At 45.3% G+C, this 24,630-nt stretch overlaps 1 protein-coding gene across 2 annotated transcripts in view; it reads left to right on the top strand.

The window, feature by feature from the left end:
• Positions 1-24,630, top strand: part of LOC115111262 (serine-rich coiled-coil domain-containing protein 1-like) — a 115,826-nt gene that overhangs the window by 25,686 nt on the left and 65,510 nt on the right. For both annotated transcript variants that reach the window (XM_029637133.2, XM_029637134.2), the window contains exons 5-6: positions 1,655-2,012; positions 23,340-23,496. In XM_029637133.2, coding sequence (XP_029492993.2) covers positions 1,655-2,012; positions 23,340-23,496 — 515 coding nt within the window. The remainder of the gene's footprint in view (positions 1-1,654; positions 2,013-23,339; positions 23,497-24,630) is intronic.

The raw sequence follows: 24,630 nt of genomic DNA, 5'->3' as shown, positions 1-24,630 counted from the left end.
ATGACCTCTACATGTATATCCAGGGACACACCCCACAACACAACTGATTGGCTCAAACACATTAAGAAGGAAAGACATTCCACAAATTAACTTCTAACAAGGAACACCTGTTAATTGAAATGCATTCCAGGTGACAACCTCATGAAGCTGGTTGAGAGAATGCCAAGAGTGTGCAAAGCTGTCCTCAAGGCAAAGGGTGGCTACTTTGAAGAATCTCAAATATAAAATTGATTTGTTTAGCACTTTTTAAAAATTTCATATGTGTTATTTCATTGCTTTGATGTCTTCACTATTATTATACAATGTAGAAAATAGTCAAAATAAAGAAAAACCCTTGAATGAGTAGGTGTGTCCATACTTTTAACTGGTACTATATGTGTAGATAGTATATTGAAAACCTAAACATAAAATGTATCACAAACTGTTTCTTCATAATGGTTATTGATTTGCACCCGTTAAAACGGTTTTGACATTGGGCTAAAATCACCAAAACAGGTTTGCCCTGCCTACTTATGCTTTCAGTACAAGATTAATTCCCTGATCCTTTAAGGGAATGTACAAAATGATAGTTCATACTGCAAGAGCGCTGATTGGTTCGAGGACGTCCTCCTTACTGTGTAAGTCTATGGAAGGAGGTGAGAACCATGAGCCTCCTAGGTTTTGTATTGAAGTCAATGTACTCAGAGGACGGAAAATGGCTGCCCTCTGGCTACACCATGGTGCTACTATAGAGGGTGCTGTTGAGGCTACTGTAGACCTTCATTGCTTATCTAACGGGAGGTCTGAGTCAGTTTCACAAGACTTCCATATCTCTAGGCATGCAACATCTATGGAGACTTCGAGAATTACCTTCAATCTTAATTCTCTTAACGTCCCCACTATGTTTGGAGAGGTTGCATCAGAACACGCTGAAGTACACATAAACACGTAGTGAGGGCAAAGCCTTTAGTCAGAGAGCCTCCCCAGGGTGTCATCATTAATACATGCCCAAACATTTTTTTGCATGCTAGGTACTTTTTTTTATATACTAAGTGGTTCACAGACTGGCATGAAATCCCTGCAAAGATTTGATAAATCGCACACTTAAAGCGAAGTGATGAGGTGGTTTACTGAGGAAGAGAAGGAAGTGGGAAGCCTCACCCCACCTCAAATGAAGACGCGCGCACGCACGCACACACACACATGCCTGAGTACAGACACACGAACACACAGATGCTCCTATTTTATCTCTCTCAGGTGGCTCCTTGGCATTTTTATTAAAAACCAGGCAGTTTCACAGCAATTTATGGGCTGCAGGGCAGAGACACACTCAGTTTTACCTTGAAACTGAGCCTTCCACATCCTTCTCAAAGATCTGGTTATTTCTGGTTGTCAAACCATTTTTCTTAGTAGTTTTAGTCTGCGTTAATGAGACTTTAACGGAGATGCCATTGTGCATTTGACTCTGAGCAGCATACAGTGAATAGAATGGAACGATTAGAAGTGCACTGTTCAATAATGACACTTGTTATAGTATATTATCCAGGGTTGGCTACTCTAAACATGTTGTCAACTCTGTAAAACCAAACTTATTGTCTAACGTAACGTTGACTGAATGTAATGTTGACTGAATGTAATGTTGACTGAATGCTACTGCTTTTCTGTGTGTGTGTAGTATTCCGAGAGGACTCCAGTCAGTCCCTGTCCTCCTGCCTGAGCCTGCTGCACTCCCGCTTTGAGCCCTCTGGAGACGGGATTCCTGGCAGGGAGCCCTTTGGAGACGGGATTCCTGGCAGGGAGCCCTCTGATAACAGGATCCTTGGCAGGGAGCCCTCTGGAGACGGGATCCTTGGCAGGGAGCCCTCTGGAAACAGGATCCTCGGCAGGGAGCCCTCTGGAGACGGGATTCCTGGCAGGGAGCCCTCTGGAAACAGGATACTCGACAGGGAGCCCTCTGGAAACAGGACCCTCGGCAGGGAGCCCTCTGGAGACGGGATCCCTAGCAGGGAGCCCAGAGGCGCCACCGCCCACAGGTGAGAGAGCCCAGCTGTCACTACATCTATACCACTCACAACAGCTGTCACTACATCTATACCACTCACTACATCTATACCTCTCACTACAGCTCTCACTACATCTATACCACTCACTACAGCTCTCACTACATCTATACCTCTCACTACAGCTGTCACAACATCTATACCACTCACTACAGCTGTCACTACATCTATACCTCTCACTACAGCTCTCACTACATCTATACCTCTCACTACAGCTGTCACTACATCTATACCACTCACTACAGCTGTCACTACATCTATACCTCTCACTACATCTATACCACTCACTACAGCTCTCACTACATCTATACCACTCACTACAGCTCTCACTACATCTATACCTCTCACTACAGCTGTCACAACATCTATACCACTCACTACAGCTGTCACTACATCTATACCTCTCACTACAGCTGTCACTACATCTATACCTCTCACTACAGCTCTCACTACATCTATACCACTCACTACAGCTCTCACTACATCTATACCTCTCACTACAGCTGTCACAACATCTATACCTCTCACTACAGCTGTCACAACATCTATACCTCTCACTACAGCTGTCACTACATATATACCACTCACAACATCTATACCTCTCACTACAGCTGTCACTACATATATACCACTCACTACATCTATACCACTCACTACAGCTGTCACTACATCTATACCACTCACTACAGCTCTCACTACAGCTCTCACTACATCTATACCTCTCACTACAGCTGTCACAACATCTATACCTCTCACTACAGCTGTCACTACATCTATACCTCTCACTACATCTATACCACTCACAACAGCTGTCACTACATCTATACCACTCACTACAGCTGTCACTACATCTATACCTCTCACTACAGCTGTCACTACATCTATACCTCTCACTACAGCTGTCACTACATCTATACCTCTCACAACAGCTCTCACTACATCTATACCACTCACTACAGCTGTCACTACATCTATACCACTCACTACATCTATACCACTCACTACAGCTGTCACTACATCTATACCTCTCACAACAGCTGTCACTACATCTATACCTCTCACTACATCTATACCACTCACTACATCTATACCTCTCACTACATCTATACCTCTCACTACATCTATACCTCTCACTACATCTATACCTCTCACTACATCTATACCTCTCACTACAGCTCTCACTACAGCTGTCACTACATCTATACCTCTCACTACATCTATACCTCTCACTACATCTATACCTCTCACTACAGCTCTCACTACAGCTGTCACTACATCTATACCTCTCACTACAGCTGTCACTACATCTATACCTCTCACTACAGCTGTCACTACATCTATACTTCTCACTACATCTATACCTCTCACTACATCTATACCTCTCATTACATCTATACCTCTCACTACAGCTCTCACTACAGCTGTCACTACATCTATACCACTCACTACAGCTGTCACTACATCTATACCACTCACTACAGCTGTCACTACATCTATACCACTCACTACAGCTGTCACTACATCTATACCACTCACTACAGCTGTCACTACATATATACCACTCACTACAGCTGTCACTACATATATACCTCTCACTACAGCTCTCACTACATCTATACCTCTCACTACAGCTGTCACTACATCTATACAACTCACTACAGCTCTCACTACATCTATACCTCTCACTACAGCTGTCACTACATCTATACCACTCACTACAGCTGTCACTACATCTATACCTCTCACTACAGCTGTCACTACATCTATACCACTCACTACAGCTGTCACTACATCTATACCACTCACTACAGCTGTCACTACATCTATACCTCTCACTACAGCTGTCACTACATCTATACCACTCACTACATCTATACCACTCACAACAGCTGTCACTACATCTATACCACTCACTACAGCTGTCACTACATCTATACCACTCACTACAGCTGTCACAACATCTATACCACTCACTACATCTATACCACTCACTACAGCTCTCACTACATCTATACCACTCACTACAGCTGTCACTACATCTATACCACTCACTACAGCTGTCACTACATCTATACCTCTCACTACAGCTCTCACTACATCTATACCACTCACTACATCTATACCACTCACTACATCTATACCTCTCACTACATCTATACCACTCACTACATCTATACCACTCACTACATCTATACCACTCACTACAGCTCTCACTACATCTATACCACTCACTACAGCTGTCACTACATCTATACCACTCACTACAGCTGTCACTACATCTATACCACTCACTACAGCTGTCACTACATCTATACCACTCACTACAGCTGTCACTACATATATACCACTCACTACAGCTGTCACTACATATATACCTCTCACTACAGCTCTCACTACATCTATACCTCTCACTACAGCTGTCACTACATCTATACAACTCACTACAGCTCTCACTACATCTATACCTCTCACTACAGCTGTCACTACATCTATACCACTCACTACAGCTGTCACTACATCTATACCTCTCACTACAGCTGTCACTACATCTATACCACTCACTACAGCTGTCACTACATCTATACCACTCACTACAGCTGTCACTACATCTATACCTCTCACTACAGCTGTCACTACATCTATACCACTCACTACATCTATACCACTCACAACAGCTGTCACTACATCTATACCACTCACTACAGCTGTCACTACATCTATACCACTCACTACAGCTGTCACAACATCTATACCACTCACTACATCTATACCACTCACTACAGCTCTCACTACATCTATACCACTCACTACAGCTGTCACTACATCTATACCTCTCACTACAGCTCTCACTACATCTATACCACTCACTACATCTATACCACTCACTACATCTATACCTCTCACTACATCTATACCACTCACTACATCTATACCACTCACTACAGCTCTCACTACATCTATACCACTCACTACAGCTGTCACTACATCTATACCACTCACTACAGCTGTCACTACATCTATACCACTCACTACAGCTGTCACTACATCTATACCACTCACTACATCTATACCACTCACTACATCTATACCTCTCACTACATCTATACCACTCACTACATCTATACCACTCACTACATCTATACCTCTCACTACATCTATACCACTCACTACATCTATACCACTCACTACATCTATACCACTCACTACAGCTCTCACTACATCTATACCACTCACTACAGCTGTCACTACATCTATACCACTCACTACAGCTGTCACTACATCTATACCACTCACTACAGCTGTCACTACATCTATACCTCTCACTACAGCTGTCACTACATCTATACCTCTCACTACAGCTGTCACTACATCTATACCACTCACTACAGCTGTCACTACATCTATACCACTCACTACATCTATACCTCTCACTACAGCTGTCACTACATCTATACCACTCACTACAGCTGTCACTACATCTATACCACTCACTACAGCTGTCACTACATCTATACCACTCACTACAGCTGTCACAACATCTATACCACTCACTACATCTATACCACTCACTACAGCTCTCACTACATCTATACCACTCACTACAGCTGTCACTACATCTATACCTCTCACTACAGCTCTCACTACATCTATACCACTCACTACATCTATACCACTCACTACATCTATACCTCTCACTACATCTATACCACTCACTACAGCTGTCACTACATCTATACCACTCACTACATCTATACCACTCACTACAGCTCTCACTACATCTATACCTCTCACTACATCTATACCTCTCACTACAGCTCTCACTACAGCTGTCACTACATCTATACCACTCACTATACCTCTCACTACAGCTGTCACTACATCTATACCTCTCACTACAGCTCTCACTACATCTATACCACTCACTACAGCTGTCACTACATCTATACCTCTCACTACATCTATACCTCTCACTACAGCTCTCACTACATCTATACCTCTCACTACAGCTCTCACTACATCTATACCTCTCACTACAGGTGTCACTACATCTATACCACTCACTACAGCTCTCACTACATCTATACCTCTCACTACAGCTGTCACTACATATATACCTCTCACTACAGCTCTCACTACATCTATACCTCTCACTACAGCTGTCACTACATCTATACAACTCACTACAGCTCTCACTACATCTATACCACTCACTACAGCTGTCACTACATCTATACCACTCACTACAGCTCTCACTACATCTATACCACTCACTGCAGCTGTCACTACATCTATACCACTCACTACATCTCTCACTACATCTATACCACTCACTACAGCTCTCACTACATCTATACCACTCACTACAGCTCTCACTACATCTATCCCTCTCACTACATCTATACCACTCACTACAGCTTGTGAGATTATTGGTGATTGTACTGTAGCCCTTTACACTCATTACACCGATTTGGACACTGATAAACACTTCAGTTGGAATGCAGTGTCTGGCAGGTAACATGGTATACCTGACGTCGGAGCTCAGGTTCTCCGCTTCACAGCACCTTATGGGTTTTGACTGACAGCCGTTATATACTTGAGCACTGTGCACCAGAAGAACATGCCCCCATTCCTCCTGCTAATTGGGCTGCTTTTGCGAATTTGTTGTTGTCTGAGTGAGGTAAATGCTGTAAATCGAGAGGAGTCGATGTGTTCTGAAAGATGAGACGTTGAATATTATAATAAATTGCGCTTTGATGTCATACAAGTAAACTTCACATTTTCATATTTGAAAACTCAAGTAATTTACAGTATCAACGATTATGATCGCTGTGTATGATCCACAGTTACAAGAATGACATGAGTTATACCCTGGGTTGTCCTGAACAGCTGCAGAACTCCCACTTGAATGCACTCATCACTCCATTCTATGCGCAGCAAAATTGTAACCTGTATGTCTGAAGTGCCTTTGGAAAGCCTAACTCTAAGATCAGATTTTATAACTTTCAAATGCCCACCTGACCCAGGTCTGCTATTTTCATAATGGAACGTTTTTGTTATTGGGTAAACAGCAGTAATTGTGTGACGGTTGGAACTCGGGGCTGTGTTCCAAACTAAAAATGACAAGCGTGCATGCTCCAGTTCCTTCATTTGTTGACTTCTGTAACCATAAAAGCCTTGGTTTCATTCATGTTAACATCAGAAGCCTCCTCCCTAAGTTTGTTTTATTCACTGCTTTAGCACACTCCACCAACCCTGATGTCCTAGCCGTGTCTGAATCCTGGCTTAGGAAGGCCACCAAAAATTCTGAAATTTCCGTCCCCAACTATAACATTTTCCACCAAGATAAAACTGCCAAAGGGGGTAGAGTGGCAATCTACTGTAGAGATAGCCTGCAGAGTTTTTTACAAGACCATGGTGCTTGCCTACGGAGCTGTGAGGGGAACGGCACCTCAGTACCTCCAGGCTCTGATCAGGCCCTACACCCAAACAAGGGCACTGCGTTCATCCACCTCTGGCCTGCTCGCCTCCCTACCACTGAGGAAGTACAGTTCCCGCTCAGCCCAGTCAAAACTGTTCGCTGCTCTGGCCCCCCAATGGTGGAACAAACTCCCTCACGACGCCAGGACAGCGGAGTCAATCACCACCTTCCGGAGACACCTGAAACCCCACCTCTTTAAGGAATACCTAGGATAGGATAAAGTCATCCTTCTCACCCCCCCCCTTAAAAGATTTAGATGCACTATTGTAAAGTGGCTGTTCCACTGGATGTCATAAGGTGAACGCACCAATTTGTAAGTCGCTCTGGATAAGAGCGTCTGCTAAATTACTTAAATGTAAATGTTAAATGTCTATCCAGGTCTGTACCCAAACAATTTGAACTTCTACTTTTAAAAATCCACCTTTCCAGATATACGTCTCTAACTGTTTCCACTTGTTATAAACCCCCCTCAGCCTCCAGCTTTGCCCTGGACACCATATGTAAATTAATTGCCCCCCCATTTATCTTCAGAGTTTGTACTATTAGGTGACCTAAACTGGGATATGCTTAAGACCCCGGCCGTCCTACAATCTAAGATAGATGCTCTCAATCTCACACAAATTATCATGGAAAACTACCAGGTACAACCCTAAATCTGTAAACACGGGCACCCTCATAGATATCATCCTGGCCAACCTGCCCTCTAAATAAACCTCTGCTGTCTTCAACCAGGATCTCAGCGATCACTGCCTCATTGCCTGCGTCCGTAATGGGTCCGCGGTCAAACGACCATCCCTCATCACTGTCAAACGCTCCCTAAAACACTTCAGCGAGCAGGCCTTTCTAATCGACCTGGCCCGGGTATCCTGGAAGAATATTGACTAGATTCCGTCAGTAGAGGATGCCTGGTTATTCTTTAAAAGTGCTTTCCTCACCATCTTAAATAAGCATGCCCCATTCAAAAAATTAGAACTAAGAATAGATATAGCCCTTGGTTCACTCCAGACCTGACTGCCCTTGACCAGCACAAAAACATCCTGTGGCATAATGCATTAGCATCGAATAGCCCCCGCGATATGCAACTTTTCAGGGAAGTTAGGAACCAATATACACAGGCAGCTAGGAAAGCAAAGGCCAGCTTTTTCAAACAGAAATTTGCATCCTGTAGCTCAAACTCCAAAAGGTTCTGTGACACTGTAAAGTCCATGGAGAATAAGAGCACCTCCTCCCAGCTGCCCACTGCACTGAAGCTAGGAAACACTGTCACCATCGATAAATCTACGATATTCGAGAATTTCAATAAGCATTTTTCTACGGCTGGCCATGTTTTCCACCTGGCCACCCCAACAACGGTCAACAGCTCTGAACCCCCCACAGCAACTTGCCTCCCCCATTTCACCTTCACCTAAATCCAGATAGCTGATGTTCCCAAAGAGCTGCAAAATCTGGACCCCTACAAATCAGTTGGGCTAGACAATCTGTTGTAACCCCTATTACTAGCCTGTTCAACCTCTCTTTCGTATCGTCTGAGATCCCTAGACTGGAAAGCTGCCACGGTCATCCCCCTCTTCAATGGGGGAGACACTCTAGACCTAAATTGTTACAGACCTATATATATCCTACCCTGCCTTTCTAAAGTCTTTGAAAACCAAGTTAGCAAACAGATCACCAACCATTTCGAATCCCACTGTACCTTCTCCGCTATGCAATCTGGTTTCCGAGCTGGTCATGGGTGCACCGTCATCGATAAGAGACAATACTGTGCAGCTGTCTTCATCAACCTGACCAAGGCTTTCGAATTCTGTCAATCACCGCATTATTATCGGCAGACTCAACAGCCTTGGTTGCTCAAATGACTGCCTCGCCTGGTTCACCAACTACTTCTCAGACAGCGTTCAGTGTGTCAAAATGGAGGGCCTGTTGTCTGGACCTCTGGCAGTCTCTATGGGGGTGCCACAGGGTTCAATTCTCGGGCCAACTTTTTTCTCTGTATACATCAATGATGTCGCTCTTGCTGCTGGTGATTCTCTGATCCACCTTTACGCAGACGACACCATTCTGTATACTTCTGGCCCTTCTTTGGACACTGTGTTAACAAACCTCCAGATGACCTTCAATGTCATACAACACTCCTTCCGTGGCCTCTAACTGCTCTTAAATGCAAGTAAAACTAAATGCATGCTCTTCAATCGATCGCTGCCCGCACCCGCCCGTCTAGCATCACTACTCTGAATGGTTCTGACTTAGAATATGTGGACAACTACAAATACCTAGGTGTCTGGTTAGACTGTAAACTCTTCCTCCAGACAAACATTAAGCATCTCCTATCCAAAATGAAATATAGCAATCGGCTTCCTATTTTGCAACAAAGCATCCTTCACTCATGCTTCCAAACATACCCTCGTAAAACTGGCTATCCCGCCGATCCTTGACTTCGTCAATGTCATTTACAAAATAACCTCCAACACTCTACTCAGCAGATTGGATGTATTCTATCACAGTGCCATCTGTTTTGTCACCAATGCCCCTACACACAACTGCGACCTGTATGCTCTCGTTGGCTGGTCCTCGCTTCATATCTGTCGCCAAACCCACTGGCTCCAGGTCATCGATAAGTTTTTGCTAGGTTAAGTCCCGCCTTATCTCAACTCACTGGTCTCCATAGCAGCACCCACCCGTAGCATGCGCTCCAGGTATATTTAACTGGTTATCCCCAAAGCCAACTCCCCCTTTGGCTGCCTTCCCTTCCAGTTCTCTGCTACCAATGACTGGAACGAATTGCAAAAATCACTGAAGCTGGAGACTCATATCTCCCTCACTAACTTTAAACATCAGCTGTCAGAACAGCTTACCAATCATTGCACCTGTACATAGCCCTTCTATAAATAGCGCACCCAACTACCTCATTTCCATATTGTTATTTATTTTTTGCTCCTTTGCACCCCAGTATCTCTACTTGCACATTCATCTTCTGCACATCTATCACTCCAGTGTTTAATTGCTAAATTAGAATTATTTCACCACTATGGCCTATTTATTGCCTTACCTCCCTAATCATACTACATTTGCACACACTGAATATAGACTTTTCTATTGTGTTATTGACTGTACGTTTGTTTATCCCATATGTAACTTTGTGTTGTTTGTGAGGCGCTGCGTTGCTTTATCTTGGCCAGGTCGCAGTTGTAAATAGGAACTTGTTCTCAACTGGCCTTCCTGGTTAAATAAAGGTGAAATAAAAAAATAATAATGAGAAAGCTAGGAGAGCTCAGAAAAACATATCGTACAAGGCTCTTTTCCTTGAGTCATAAATGTATAAGGGCACAAGGCGAGACCCAAATGCAGACACAGGAGGCAGATGGTAGAGCTCTGATATTTATTATAACATGGGCTTAATCCTATACACATGGAAAGTAGGGTGAATACGGAGGGTACGGGGTAACAAGAGATGGACAGCAGTGGATCTAAGGACTCTAGAGATGGGAAAAGGACCAATGAAACGGGGGGACAGTTTGCGGGACTCTTCTCGAAGGGGCAGGTCGCGTGTGGACAGCCATACCCTCTTCCCAATGCGGTAGCGGGGAGCTGGAGTCCAGCGGTGGTCCGCTTGTTGACGATACCTGGAGTTGGTCTTGAGAAGTGCTACCCGAGCTCGTCTCCAGGTACATCGACAGTGGCGGACGAACATCTGGGCCATGGGTACGTTGACTTCCGGTTCTTGTTCTGGGAAGAGTAGAGGCTGGTATCCCATGGAGCACTCAAAAAGGGAACAGGGAAGAGTGTTCCGGTGCATGCTCCACCCAGTTAGTGGGGTTGGTTGAGATCAGGCATCTTAGGGTGGTCTCCAGGTCCTGGTTAGCTCGATATGACTGGCCGTTTGATTGGGGATGGAATCCAGAGGATAGGCTGGCCGACGCCCCAATAAATGTGCAGAACGCCTTCCAGAACTGAGACGAGAACTGAGGACCCCGGTCGGAAACCGTATCTACCGGGAGTCCATGGATCCGGAAGACGTGCTGCACCATGAGCTGGGCCGTTTCCTTGGCAGAGGGAATTTGGGGGAGAGGGATGAAATGAGCGGCCTTTGAGAACTGATCTACCACCGTCAGAATGACGATGTTGCCATCAGATGGTGGAAGCCCAGTGACAATGTCCAGAGAGATATGGGACCAGGGACGATGTGGGACCGGTAGTGGCTGCAGAAGGAGCTTGCCGTGGAGTCTTGTTCTGAGCACACACCGCGCACGCGGCGATGAAGGCAGAGATGTCAGGAACTATTATGGGCCACCAGAAACGTTGTCGGAGGAATTCTAGGGTACGGCGGGAACCTGGATGACAGGTCAGCCTGGAGGAATGAGCCCATTCCAGGACCTGGGACCAGACTGAGTTAGGGAGAAACAGCTGGTTAGTCAGTCCCCTTCAGGTTCAGGCTGGGAACTGTGTGCTTTGCGAACCAGGTTCTCAATCCCCAACCCACTGAGGCTGCAAGGCATGAGGTAGGGAGAATGGTTTCGGAGACCGAGGGTTGGCAGAGGAACTGTATAGACAGAAGAGGGCGTCAGGCGTCACATTTTGCGGACCCTGAGCTGTAGAAAATGGTGAAGTTGAATCTTGTAAACAAGGGAGCCCACCGGGCCTGCCTGGAGTTAAGGCGCTTGGCTCTACGGAGATATTCCACAATTTTATGGTCGGACCAGACCAAGAATGGCTGTTCTGCTCCTTCAAGCCAGTCCCTCCACTCTTCCAACGCCATCTCAAACGCCAGGAGTTCTCGGTTGCCTATGTCGTAGTTCCTCTCTGCAGGATTGAGACGATGGGACAGGAAGGCACAGGGATGAAGCTTTTGGTCCTGGGCATATCGCTGGGACATGATGGCCCCCACTCCAATGTCAGAAGCATCAACCTCTACAACAAATTGAAAAAATTCCGGATGGGTGCTGTGGTGATCTGATGCTTCAGGTCCACAAAGGCTCTGTCGACAGCTGGAGACAATGTGAACGGTACTTTGGGAGAGGTGAGTGCAGAGAAGGGGGCCGCCAGGGTACTGTAGCCCCGAATGAAACAGCAGTAGAAGTTAGCGAAACCCACGTTGTAACTGCACCCTGGATGTAGGATGAGGCCAGTCTACCACTGCTTTCACTTTTCCAATATCCATTTGGACATTTCCCTCAGCGGTGACATATCCCAGAAAGCAGATTGTCGAGTGGTGGAATTCGCACTTCTCGGCTTTTACGAACAATTGGTTCTCCAGGAGGCGCTGAAGGACCTGTCTGACATGAAGAACATGTTCTTGGGCAGATCGGGGAAAAAAACTGGAAGCCGTCATGGCAGACGAACACAAAATGGTTTAGCATGTCCCGGAGAACATCGTTTACCAGAGTCTGAAAGACAGCGGGGGAGTCCAAACGGCATGACATGGTACTTATAATGATTGCTGGCTGTGTTGATTGCTGTCTTCCACTAATCTCCTTCGCCTATCCGAACCAGGTGGTATGAATTCCGAAGGTCCAGCTTGGAAAAAATGGTGGCCTCCTGGAGAGGTTCAAAAGCCGAGGAGAGGAGTGGTAGGGGGTAACGATTCTTAATCGTAATGTCATTAAGACCCCGGTAGTCAATGCTCTGACACAGGGTCTTGTCATTCTTCTCCACAAAGAAAAACCCTGTGCCGGCAGGAGATGCAGACGGACGGACGGCCCAGTAGCCAGAGACTCCTCTATGTACTCCTCCAGTAGACTTGGTCTCCGGCCCGGATAGAGAATATAGCTGACCAGGAGGTGGTGTGGTGCCTGGAAGGAGATCAATGGCACAATCATAAGGATGATGCGGGGGAAGAGAAGTAGCACGTGCCTTACTGAAAACTTTCAGGAGGTCATGGTATTCAGTGGGAATGGCAGAGACATCCAAAGCCTTGCTAACGCCCAGAAGAGGACGTCTCGGGGACGGCTGTGCTGCGTTAAGACAGTGGGAACGGCAAAATGGGCTCCAACCCAGGATGGAGCTCGTGGTCCAGTCAATAACAGGGTTGTGTTTTTGGAGCCAGGAAAATCACAAGACAACAGGAACATGGGGAGATGCAATGAGGAGGAGCTGTATGGTCTCACTGTGGTTTCCTGAAACTCGTAAATGAACGGGCACTGTACTATGGGTGACTCTTCCAATTGAGCAGACGTCCAGTGCCCTTGCAACCATGGGGACAGAGAGGGGTTGAGTGGGAATACCAAGTTCAGAAACAATAATAGCATCCATAAAACGTTCATCAGCCCCAGAGTCAATGAGCACTCGGAGAGACTTAGATTGTTCTCCCCACAGCAAAAGCATAAAAAAAGGAGTGAGGGTGATGGGAATTAGGGAACTCCCAGTCTGGCTCACCAGAGTACTTGTACCTACCTGAGACAAGGGTTTCCTAACAGGTTAGGTAGCTATATAATCTCCTGCCCCTCCACAGTACACTCAGCCTACGTGAGCTTTCCCCAACCCATAACCTAGCTCTTCCCAATTGCTCAGGAGTATCCAACTCACCGTCGTTGATGATTCTCGGGGAACCTCGGGTGTTTTCGGCTCTCCTCGGAAATATACACTTCGGGGATTTCCGGATTCCTTAGGACGAGTGCCATCATCAGACGAACGAGTGTTCCCGAGCCCCGACCTCCTCTCACACCGACGTTCTCCTAGGCGGCCATCAATCCTAATCGAATGGGCGATAAGGGAATCGAGGTCCAGTGGTATTTCCTGAGCTGCGAGCTCGTCCTTTAACCCCTCCAACAGTCCATCGAGGAAGATGTTGAACAGAGCCTCCGGATTCCAGGAACTCTCGGCGGCCAATGTGCGAAAATCTACTGCGTGGTCTGCCACACTACAGGAGTTCTGATGTACCTGCAGTAGTTTTTGAGCCGCCCTATCTCCCGGGCACCAGAGAATTGAAAACCTTCTGCCATACATTTCTCCAAGCTCTGGCACACAGCGGAATGCTGCTCCCACACAGCTGTTGCCCAGGAGAGTGCCCTTACAGACATTAGCGTGATTAAATAAGCTATCTTCGATCGGTCCGACAGGAATGAAGAAGCCTAGAGTTCGAAGATGAGAGCACTGGGAAAGGAACGCCCGGCAAGTACCAGGGGAGCTGGGGTAGGTTGAACCAATCCAACTCTAGTAGGAAGATTACTAGGTGGTTGGGAGGTCTCAGATGTGGCATGCTGCTTATGAGCTAATTCACTGATTTTCTCCATTATCGCCTTGAATCCTTGGTCGTGACATTCCTTCAGGGAACGCGAACCCTTCCAAAAGGTCCCGAAGTAGCTCCTCATGCCTCCCAATGGTGGCTCCCTGCAGGGACACAACGTGACAGAGCTGGTCCAAGTCTGCTGGGTCTGTCATGGCCAGTTCGTACTATAAGGGCACAAGGCGAAACCCAAATACAGTCACAGGAGGCAGATGGTAGAGCTCCGATATTTATTATAACAAAGGGAGTAGGCAAAGGCAGGTCAGAGACAGGCAGGGGTCAGAAACCAGATCAGAGTACAAAACAGTACAAGGGGATAGTCAGGCTGGTAGTCAGAACAGGCAGAGTGGTCAGGCAGGTGGGTTCGAAGCCAGGACAGGCAAGGGTCGAAACCAGGAGGACTAGAAACAAACAGAGACTGGGAAAAATAGGAGCAAGGAAAAATGCTGGTTGACTTGACAAACAAGACGAACTGGCACAGAGAGACAGGAAACACAGGGATATATACACTGGGGATAATGAGCGACACCTGGAGGGGGTGGAGACAATCACAGGGACAGGTGAACCAGATCAGGGTGTTACAAAATGTTTATTGAAATAACTGAGGACCTGTGCAGTTTGAGGAGGAATGAGGCCACTTGGAGACACATTCAGTAATAGTTTTTTTCTAATCTTTCTCCTACTCCAAAATTGTATTGAATATTCTTATTATTATGTAACTGAATGTATCCAGACTATTTTCAGATTTTGTTATTGACAAAATTCTGTGAAAAGTACAGTAAATGTAAAATGCACATAAATTCAACAGTGCAATGTTTGGATTCAGTCTTGTGTCAGGTGAACTGTTGTGTTCTCAACTTTGGCCTAATCATTTCCCCATGATCTCCAATGTGTTCTTTCAATTGCTACCATGGTAATGCATGTGCTTTTTTAGTGCATAAACCCACTTGGAGAGCTCTGTGCAGATGGGAGAACCTTCCAGAAGGACAACCATCTCCACCAATCAGGCCTATATGGTAGTGGCCAGATAGAAGCCACTCCTCAGTAAAAGGCACATGACATCCCACTTGGAATTTGCCAAAGACTCTGAGACCATGAGAAACAAGATTCTTTGGTCTGATGAAACCAAGATCGAACTCTTTGGCCTGAATGCCAAGCGTCATGTCAGGAGGAAACCTGGCACCATCCCTAAGGTGAAGCACGTGGTGGCAGCATCATGCTGTGGGGATTTTGTTCAGCAGCAGGGACAGGGATACTAGTCAGAATCGAGGGAAAGATGAACGGAGCAAAGTACAGCGAGATCCTTGATGAAAACCTACTCCAGATTGGGGTGAAGGTTCACCTTCCAACATGACAATGACCCTAAGCACACAGCCAAGACATCACAGGAGTGGCTTCGGGACAAGTCTCTGAATGTCCTTGAGAGGCCCAGCCAGCGTCCGAACTTGAACCCGATCTAACATTTCTTGTGAGACCTAAATATTTGCTGTGCAGCGACGCTCCCCATCCAACTTGACAGAGCTTGCAGGATCTGCTGAGAAGAATGGGAGAAAACTCCCCAAATACAGGTGTGCCAAGCTTGTAGGGTCGTACCTAAGAAGACTCGAGGCTGTAATTGCCAAAGGTGCTTCAAGAAAGTACTGAGTAAAGGGTCTGATTACTTATGTAAATGTGATATTTCAGAAATTTTGAGAACAGTTCTAAAAAACAGTTTTTGCTTTGTCATTATGGGGTATTGTCTGTAGATTGATGAGAAAAAAAATAAGGCTGTAACGAATTGTGGTAAAAGTGAAGGAGTCTGAATACTTTCCGAAGGTACTGTATCCCTGGCACATCCCAACTGTGAGCAGTCACTGCTCTTTCATGCAGGAAGGAAGGAAAGCTCATATTAAAGCTCGTGAACAGAATGGACATAAAGTCCCATTGCTCATTATATGAAGCCATTAGCACCAAATGCTTCCTTCCAGGGTTGGAACTGATTAGGTAAAACAATGAGAGATACGAACAGGCTTCGATAAAAGTCTTATTGCAACAAAATCATTGCTATCTTAATCATTTTTATTAGAGAAGCCTTTTGACGTGGCCTAGCCTAACATGCTGATGCAGAGTATTACCTTAATGTGTAACATGTCTTGTGTGTGCACCCTACAGATATGAACCATCACAACAGGGAAATATTGATTTAATACATTTGTGTGTGCAATAAAGGTTTGCTGTGTAGTTTGATATTCCCTTCAGTTTCATTGTTTGTGCCAGACAAGTCTTGGATGTAGATTATTACTTTGTCTCGCCATGCTCTCCTGTGGCCGACGTTTATTTTTTTCTTCACTTCTGGAGAATTCAGACACAGAATTTCTCAGAATGTTTTTTTCTTCCTGATGCTGCGTTTCATCGTTGTTTCTGTGTTGGAGGTGGTGCGGTGCGTTAGTTAGAACTATCTTAAAACCTTTCCCACAAAACTAGGAAGTGCTATCTGAAATTCTCGACTTCGTTTTTGGGTTCCTAAACATTTTGAAACGTGTGTGCCCCAATGAATGCCACCCTGGAGACTACCTGGAAAGAAATCAACATTTTCTCTTCCAATCAGAGCTTGGAATTATTTTGCACAGTGTACTGTCAGAGACAGGGCCAACCTCAGTCCAAGGTCTTACAGCTCCAGAACTGGAGGGCCCCAGAAGCAGCGAAGTAAAGTTTTCCCCTCTGTTCAGTCACATGACATTTGTTTCAACCTCCTTAGAATTTCACCCTCAGGATATTTGCTGATTTATTGATGTCTCTCTGATAAACTATGGCTGCGTCTGTTATTCTGTTTTCCTATCATCCTTTGCATGTAAGTAAACAATAATGAATCAGTCAACAGAGGAGGGTCTAGTAGGAAATTACAGTATGAGACAGAATCATATGAGGATTCTAATTTTGACACTTTCAGTGTTTGCTTGTTGCCATGAGAACTGTCTCGGGCCTTTCACGGTGCCTCATCACTATTCAGAAGACATATTGGCCAAGCGAAGGGCACGCACACACTAGATGGGGTCCAGATCAATTTATAGGGTCAAACCAGTGACTGTTTGACAGCAGCCATTGGTTAATTAAGGCCGTAGAGAGTCTTCTGAATCTCTCCTGCCACTACCTGCCAGGCATCAGCCAACGTCTTTGTTTTTGTTGCTCAACAAAATAAAAAACAGAGTAATTGCTTTCTTTCTCTCATTTGACTTCTCTCACACGCTTTCTCTCTCATTTGAGATAATTGCACTGAACTAAGACGGGCATATGTGGCAATGATGTAGCGTTTGAAAGATTATGCCGGCGGTGGAATCGCAGGTGTACCTTGACGACAAACTCCTCATCTTGATGCCCAGTGACAGGAGAGAGCGGCGCCACACATACGGGAGCACACACATGTTGGCACCGCGCTCTTGTGTGTACAGATCATTACTGTTGGAGGAAGTCCTGAAACCTGGCCCAGATATGAGACTCATCATCCTCTGTCCTCTCAGCACCGACCAACCCGTGATTTACAAAGGTGGTGCATTTGTTGGGATGACCTTGGTCATTTCTAAACAGCATTTATGTCTTCCATCATCTTGGTTTTTTGTCGTTTTAATGCACACATTGCATTGTGACGGAGGCACGGAGAGTCGAGCATTGCAAGTTTTTTTGCATGACTTTACAGTCTGTGTATGTCATGACTAGTAGGCTAATGCCCTCGCTGATTTTAAGAGGCTTTAGGGCTTGTAAATGGTAAACAGGCCCCAACATCTTAGAGTAAACAAATCAACAGAAATGGCTTGGAGCAGAAACACATCAGGCCCTACTAAGACACAGAGTTTGACAGTTTTGCTGGTCATCCCGTGCCAAGAGCTGTCCTACACACGTAGACACACAGACAGACAGACAGACAGACAGACATACACACAGACAGACAGACAGACAGACAGACAGACAGACAGACAGACACACAGACAGACAGGCAGGCAGGCAGGCAGACAGACAGACAGACAGACAGACAGACAGGCAGGCAGGCAGGCAGGCAGGCAGACAGGCAGACAGACCCTAGTCAAAGATTTAAAAGAAAGGATCCAATAAAAGGGAGGATACACACAACTACAATTACCACAAGACTGTGACTTTGGCACAATCCTGGCTAGATGGAGGGTAATAAAGGACACTTTCCCTTATACCATCTAACTGGGGGCAACAACACGCATTTTGGGGAAAATAGCTACTTCCCGGAAAGCACGACAACACCTCATTTTCCAGATGGTTTACCCATCAACCTGGGGAGAATTGAAGTATGTGGCCTGCTGTGTTTTTCTGCCTGGGAGTGTCAAATAGAGACCTTGATGTAGTCGTAAGGGCAGAAATGTTGCAGGAGGCAGGATCAGGTGCACAAGCTGTTATTTTATTTACAAGTGATGATGGTAGTCCACAGGTGCAATTAGTAATATACAGTACCACACACAAATGTTTTACTATTTTCTACAGTGTAGAATAATAGTTAAGACATTAAAACTATGAAATAACACATATGGAATCATGTAGTAACCAAAAAAGTGTTAAACAAATCAAAAATATATTTTAAATTCTTCAAAGTAGCCACCCTTTGCCTTGATGACAGGTCTAAGGTCCATTGCTCATGTTTCTTGCCCCAAGCAAGTCTGTTCTGCCCAGATTTTGATGCCAACAAAGTTGCTACAGTACCATTTGTTTTCATTGCTGCCATGTTTGTATGCCGCGGTACGCAAAATGTGTTCGGAGCAGCGTTAGATTAGCTACCATTACAGGCCTACAGAGTACAGCACAGACACCCAGAACCAGATCAAAGGACACTTACTATTATCCCTAATCCACAGCCTTGACAAATTAATAAGATTGATCATCCATTGGCGAGAAATCTCCACCCCCCCACCCTCCTGTAGAGAATTCATCTTCTGCTGAGGAGACTGTCTGTAGCCGTGTCCGTGTGTCTACCCTGTAACTCACTGAGACTGTCTGCAGCCGTGTGCGTGTGTCTACCCTGTAACTCACTGAGACTGTCTGTAGCCGTGTCCGTGTGTCTACCCTGTAACTCACTGAGACTGTCTGCAGCCGTGTGCGTATGTCTACCCTGTAACTCACTGAGACTGTCTGCAGCCGTGTGCGTGTGTCTACCCTGTAACTCACTGAGACTGTCTGCAGCCGTGTGTGTGTGTATACCCTGTAACTCACTGAGACTGTCTGCAGCCGTGTGTGTGTGTATACCCTGTAACTCACTGAGACTGTCTGCAGCCGTGTGCGTGTGTCTACCCTGTAACTCACTGAGACTCTCTGCAGCCGTGTGTGTGTGTATACCCTGTAACTCACTGAGATTGTCTGCAGCCGTGTGTGTGTGTATACCCTGTAACTCACTGAGACTGTCTGCAGCCGTGTGCGTGTGTCTACCCTGTAACTCACTGAGACTGTCTGCAGCCGTGTGTGTGTCTACCCTGTAACTCACTGAGACTGTCTGCAGCCGTGTGTGTGTCTACCCTGTAACTCACTGAGACTGTCTGCAGCCGTGTGTGTGTGTCTACCCTGTAACTCACTGAGATGTGAGGCCTCCTTGGCTCCAACACACACGGAACACAATAAAACAACACAGAACACAACAGAACCAACCTCTGCAACTCCCTCACATCCCCTTGAGCAAATTATGCTTAATGTTCTGTTTTTTTTTTATTTTTTTATTTCACCTTTATTTAACCAGGTAGGCTAGTTGAGAACAAGTTCTCATTTGCAACTGCGACCTGGCCAAGATAAAGCATAGCAGTGTGAACAGACAACACAGAGTTACACATGGAGTAAACAATTAACAAGTCAATAACACAGTAGAAAAAAAAATTAAAAAAAAAAAAAAAAAAAATGGGCAGTCTATATACAATGTGTGCAAAAGGCATGAGGAGGTAGGCGAATAATACAATTTTGCAGATTAACACTGGGGTGATAAATGATCAGATGGTCATGTACAGGTAGAGATATTGGTGTGCAAAAGAGCAGAAAAGTAAATAAATAAATAAATAAAAACAGTATAAAAACAGTATGGGAATGAGGTAGGTGAAAATGGGTGGGCTATTTACCAATAGACTATGTACAGCTGCAGCGATCGGTTAGCTGCTCGGATAGCTGATGTTTGAAGTTGGTGAGGGAGATAAAAGTCTCCAACTTCAGCGATTTTTGCAGTTCGTTCCAGTCACAGGCAGCAGAGTACTGGAACGAAAGTAAACATGTTTTTTTTCTCTAGACGTTTTTGACTCCTCTGCCTTTCTGAAATCTATAGTTTGTGCGTTTGTATTTGGAGAGAGAAACTCAGGAGGGGGAGACCCTCTCCATCTGGCCTGCGTGATTGGTCGACAGACAGGAAGTCAGAGGAGGCCTGTGTGATGGATCGTGTCATCAGTCAGGAGCTCTGTTCAAGTCTCCGGTCTTTAAAACCCAACTGTAATTTCCATGGGTTTGGGAGGGCTTCTTTTTGCTAGCCCAACTGTCCTACCTACGTCAATGCCTTATATTCTCAGGCATTTATTTGCTATTAGTTTGCCCAACAAAACGCTTGTCTTGATGATTTCATCAAGCCGATGTTCATTTTGTAGTTTTATAGGTGCCATTACTGCATTAGTGAATGCATCTTTATTTCAGTGCTGAAACTCGCCTGGTTTAAGTGTTATGGATACTGTTTATAATGAGGCTTCCTTCCTGGTGTTTGCATGCAGCCCGCTAGCTCTCTTTCTGTTGTCTGTATCTGAAATCGCTTTGGTGTTTTTGTACTCACCTTTTGAAAATGTCTTCAAGCGTTTGAGCAGTCGCACTGCACAGTAGTATCAAAAATGTCAACAGCTAGTTAGCAGATATGAACATGTCAACAGCTAGCTAGCAGATATGAACATGTCAACAGCTAGCTAGCAGATATGAACATGTCAACAGCTAGCTAGCAGATATGAACATGTCAACAGCTAGCTAGCAGATATGAACATGTCAACAGCTAGCTAGCAGATATGAACATGTCAACAGCTAGCCAGCAGATATGAACATGTCAACAGCTAGCCAGCAGATATGAACATGTCAACAGCTAGCTAGCAGATATGAACATGTCAACAGCTAGCTAGCAGATATGAACATGTCAACAGCTAGCTAGCAGATATGAACATGTCAACAGCTAGCTAGCAGATATGAACATGTCAGTGTAGAACTGGAGTTGTTTATTCTACAACTTCACATGAATTGGACAATGTTTTGTTGTTGTTGATGATGGAAAACAGAACTTACTCTAAATACACAAGCAGGGACACTTGCTTAGCTTTCAACGACTGTCTTATGTATCTCGCAGATATCCAATTTACACATGGTCTTCTTCACCACAATGGCCTCGATTGTCTGCGAAGGAAGAAATCCTCTCCAATTAATACAATTGGAGGGGATTTGGGGTTGCAGTCAGTTTCATTAGCAAGCAAAACATTTAAATCCCCTTGGTTACTTCTCCATTTTGCACAAGAGGATAAGAAAGTGAAATAAAGGAGGATAAGGAACTAAAATGGAGGCTTCATCTGTGGATAAGGTTATCTGGACACATTCATCTCTCATTGCTCTGGTCAGGTGGAAGTCTCTGAAGCAATATCACTAATTACCACAGTCGATCTTGTTTGACGAGGAACGCTCAACAAGAGATTCCTTTCATACCTGTGTAGACAAAGGATATCTGCGATGGCAATTGCTGATAGGAAGTAATGAATCACGGCTCCTGTCCTGTCGGAATGAAGTACCATCTCACACGAGGAAGTAGATCCACTTGATATTGGCAGACGTGGTTAATTTTCTCGGCTGCGTTGTGTGGAGCAGCTCTGAAGTGACACCTGGACCTCCTTGGCTGCATGATGAGGGGTTTTATCATCAGACAGAGTTCACACAGACCATTGGAGAAAATCTAGACTCAACTAAACTATTCAGATTCTCTGCTGTGAACAGATTCCATGGTTCTAAAATCTGAACACAACTGACAATCTGAACCAGTCCAGTTGAGAGTCTAGTTTCTGTGTGAGTCTAGTTTCTGTTTTGAATTGTAGAAGTATTTGTTATTGGTCTTTAACATATTTCTTTCTTTATATTTCTGTCTGCGCTTGCAACTCCAGGATAGTGGGTTCAATTCCCGAGACCACATAAAATGTATGCAAGCATGATTGTATTTTTTATTTAACCTTTATTGAACTAAGCAAGTCAGTTAATAACAAATTCTTATTTACAATGACGGCCTACCGCCTGCCAAACCCTAACCCGGACAACGCTGGGCCAATTGTGCGCCGCCCTATGGGACTCCAAATCACAGTCGGTTGTGATACAGCCTGGAATCGAATCAGGGTCTGTAGTAACGCCCCTAGCACCGAGATGCAGTGCCTTAGACTGCTGCGCCACTCGGGAGTCCTGCATGTCGCTCTGGATAAAATAATTTGCTAAATGGCTTAATCTTATTTTAACTTAAGATGTACTGTATCTTTGAATATGGCCCGCTTTTAAGTAAATAAGCGTGTGTGTGTGTGTGTGTGTGTGTGTGCTTGCGCACAGGTGTGACAGTGGTTCTGTGCTTGTGTTCCAGGGAGCCGAACCGGCCCACTACCCTGCTGCCTGCTGACTGGTGCCTGGGCCGGGAGGACGAGGCCCCGGGGCTAGAGGCACTGCCCCTTAGGCTGATGCAGCAAGACTGCACCTCCGTCAAGACCCTGTTGCTGCGCCTCCGGAGGACCCTGCAGGAGGTAGGCTACAGTAGGACCACCTGTCTCACGGTACACCAGTTTTGGAGGGAGGGAGGGTGGTGAGGAGAAGGGGAGAGGGTGGAATGGGGGGGGGTGGAGGAGGATGATGGGAGGAAGCGAGGGGGAGGGAGCGTGGAGGGAAGGAGTGTAGATGGAGGGGGTGGAGGGAGGGAGGGGGTGGAGGGAGCATGGAGGGAGGGGTGACATGACCCATGAATGCATCATCAATTTCAAGGGTTTTCCCTGCAAGTATAATTGATGACCACATAGCCATTGATAGAAACTTAACCATGAGCATAACAAAGACCTTAGTCAATGGCATTAATCACCCAATTGAGAGCAACATGTGATGTAGCCTACATCAGAATGGTAGATGCCCCAGCAGCAGACCAGCCAGCCTTCATCTACCGGTATTCTCCTCTATCAAAGGCCTGAACATGGTATTTTTAAACCTCAACAACAAGTACCTCAAAAACAAGTACTTACATTTGTTTATTTGAATAGGTATGAGCTTTTGGCGTTGTCACTCAGGGAAGCTGGGAGCTTGTTAAATCCTCACCCGACGCCGTGCCCTCCACAGCTTTTCAAACGCCTTTGTTTATTTAATGAGGGTTTTGATTCTGGGAATGGATAGTATCTGGAGTGGCTAAAGAAACGCAATCAAATTACATCCAACTATTATAAAGTGATTAGCTATTTGTGTAATGGCTGATTAGACGAGAAATCACACATTGCTATCGTCCCAGCAGATTCCACGGTGTTTGGTTAACATTTAATTTCTTGCAATCCATTCTACAATGGCCATGGACAAGACCCAGTCCTACAGTACCAAGCGGCTGCTCTGGCAAAAAGACCGTAACAGTCTGAATATATTATTTGGTGACAAGACAGCTGTAATTCACATCTCCCTGTGTTGTTATTGGATGACACCTCCCTCTAGTAGCATCTGCCTGCTGTTGTGTTTAAACTGAGATCCAAACGAACGCAAACAGATCACAAGCCGATTCGAGCGAGACATTTTCTTATTCTCTGTTATATGCTTTTCTCCTCCTCTTGTGTTGTTTCATCCTTTACACATACAGAATAAAACAGTCTAATATTGGATGAAACACAGAGGCTCTGGGCCTTTCTGCT

Source organism: Oncorhynchus nerka, linkage group LG27 (assembly GCF_034236695.1).
Source record: "Oncorhynchus nerka isolate Pitt River linkage group LG27, Oner_Uvic_2.0, whole genome shotgun sequence".
NCBI lineage: Eukaryota > Metazoa > Chordata > Actinopteri > Salmoniformes > Salmonidae > Oncorhynchus > Oncorhynchus nerka.
Note: the sequence above shows the minus strand (reverse complement) of the source record. Positions and strands in the feature narration are given on the sequence as shown.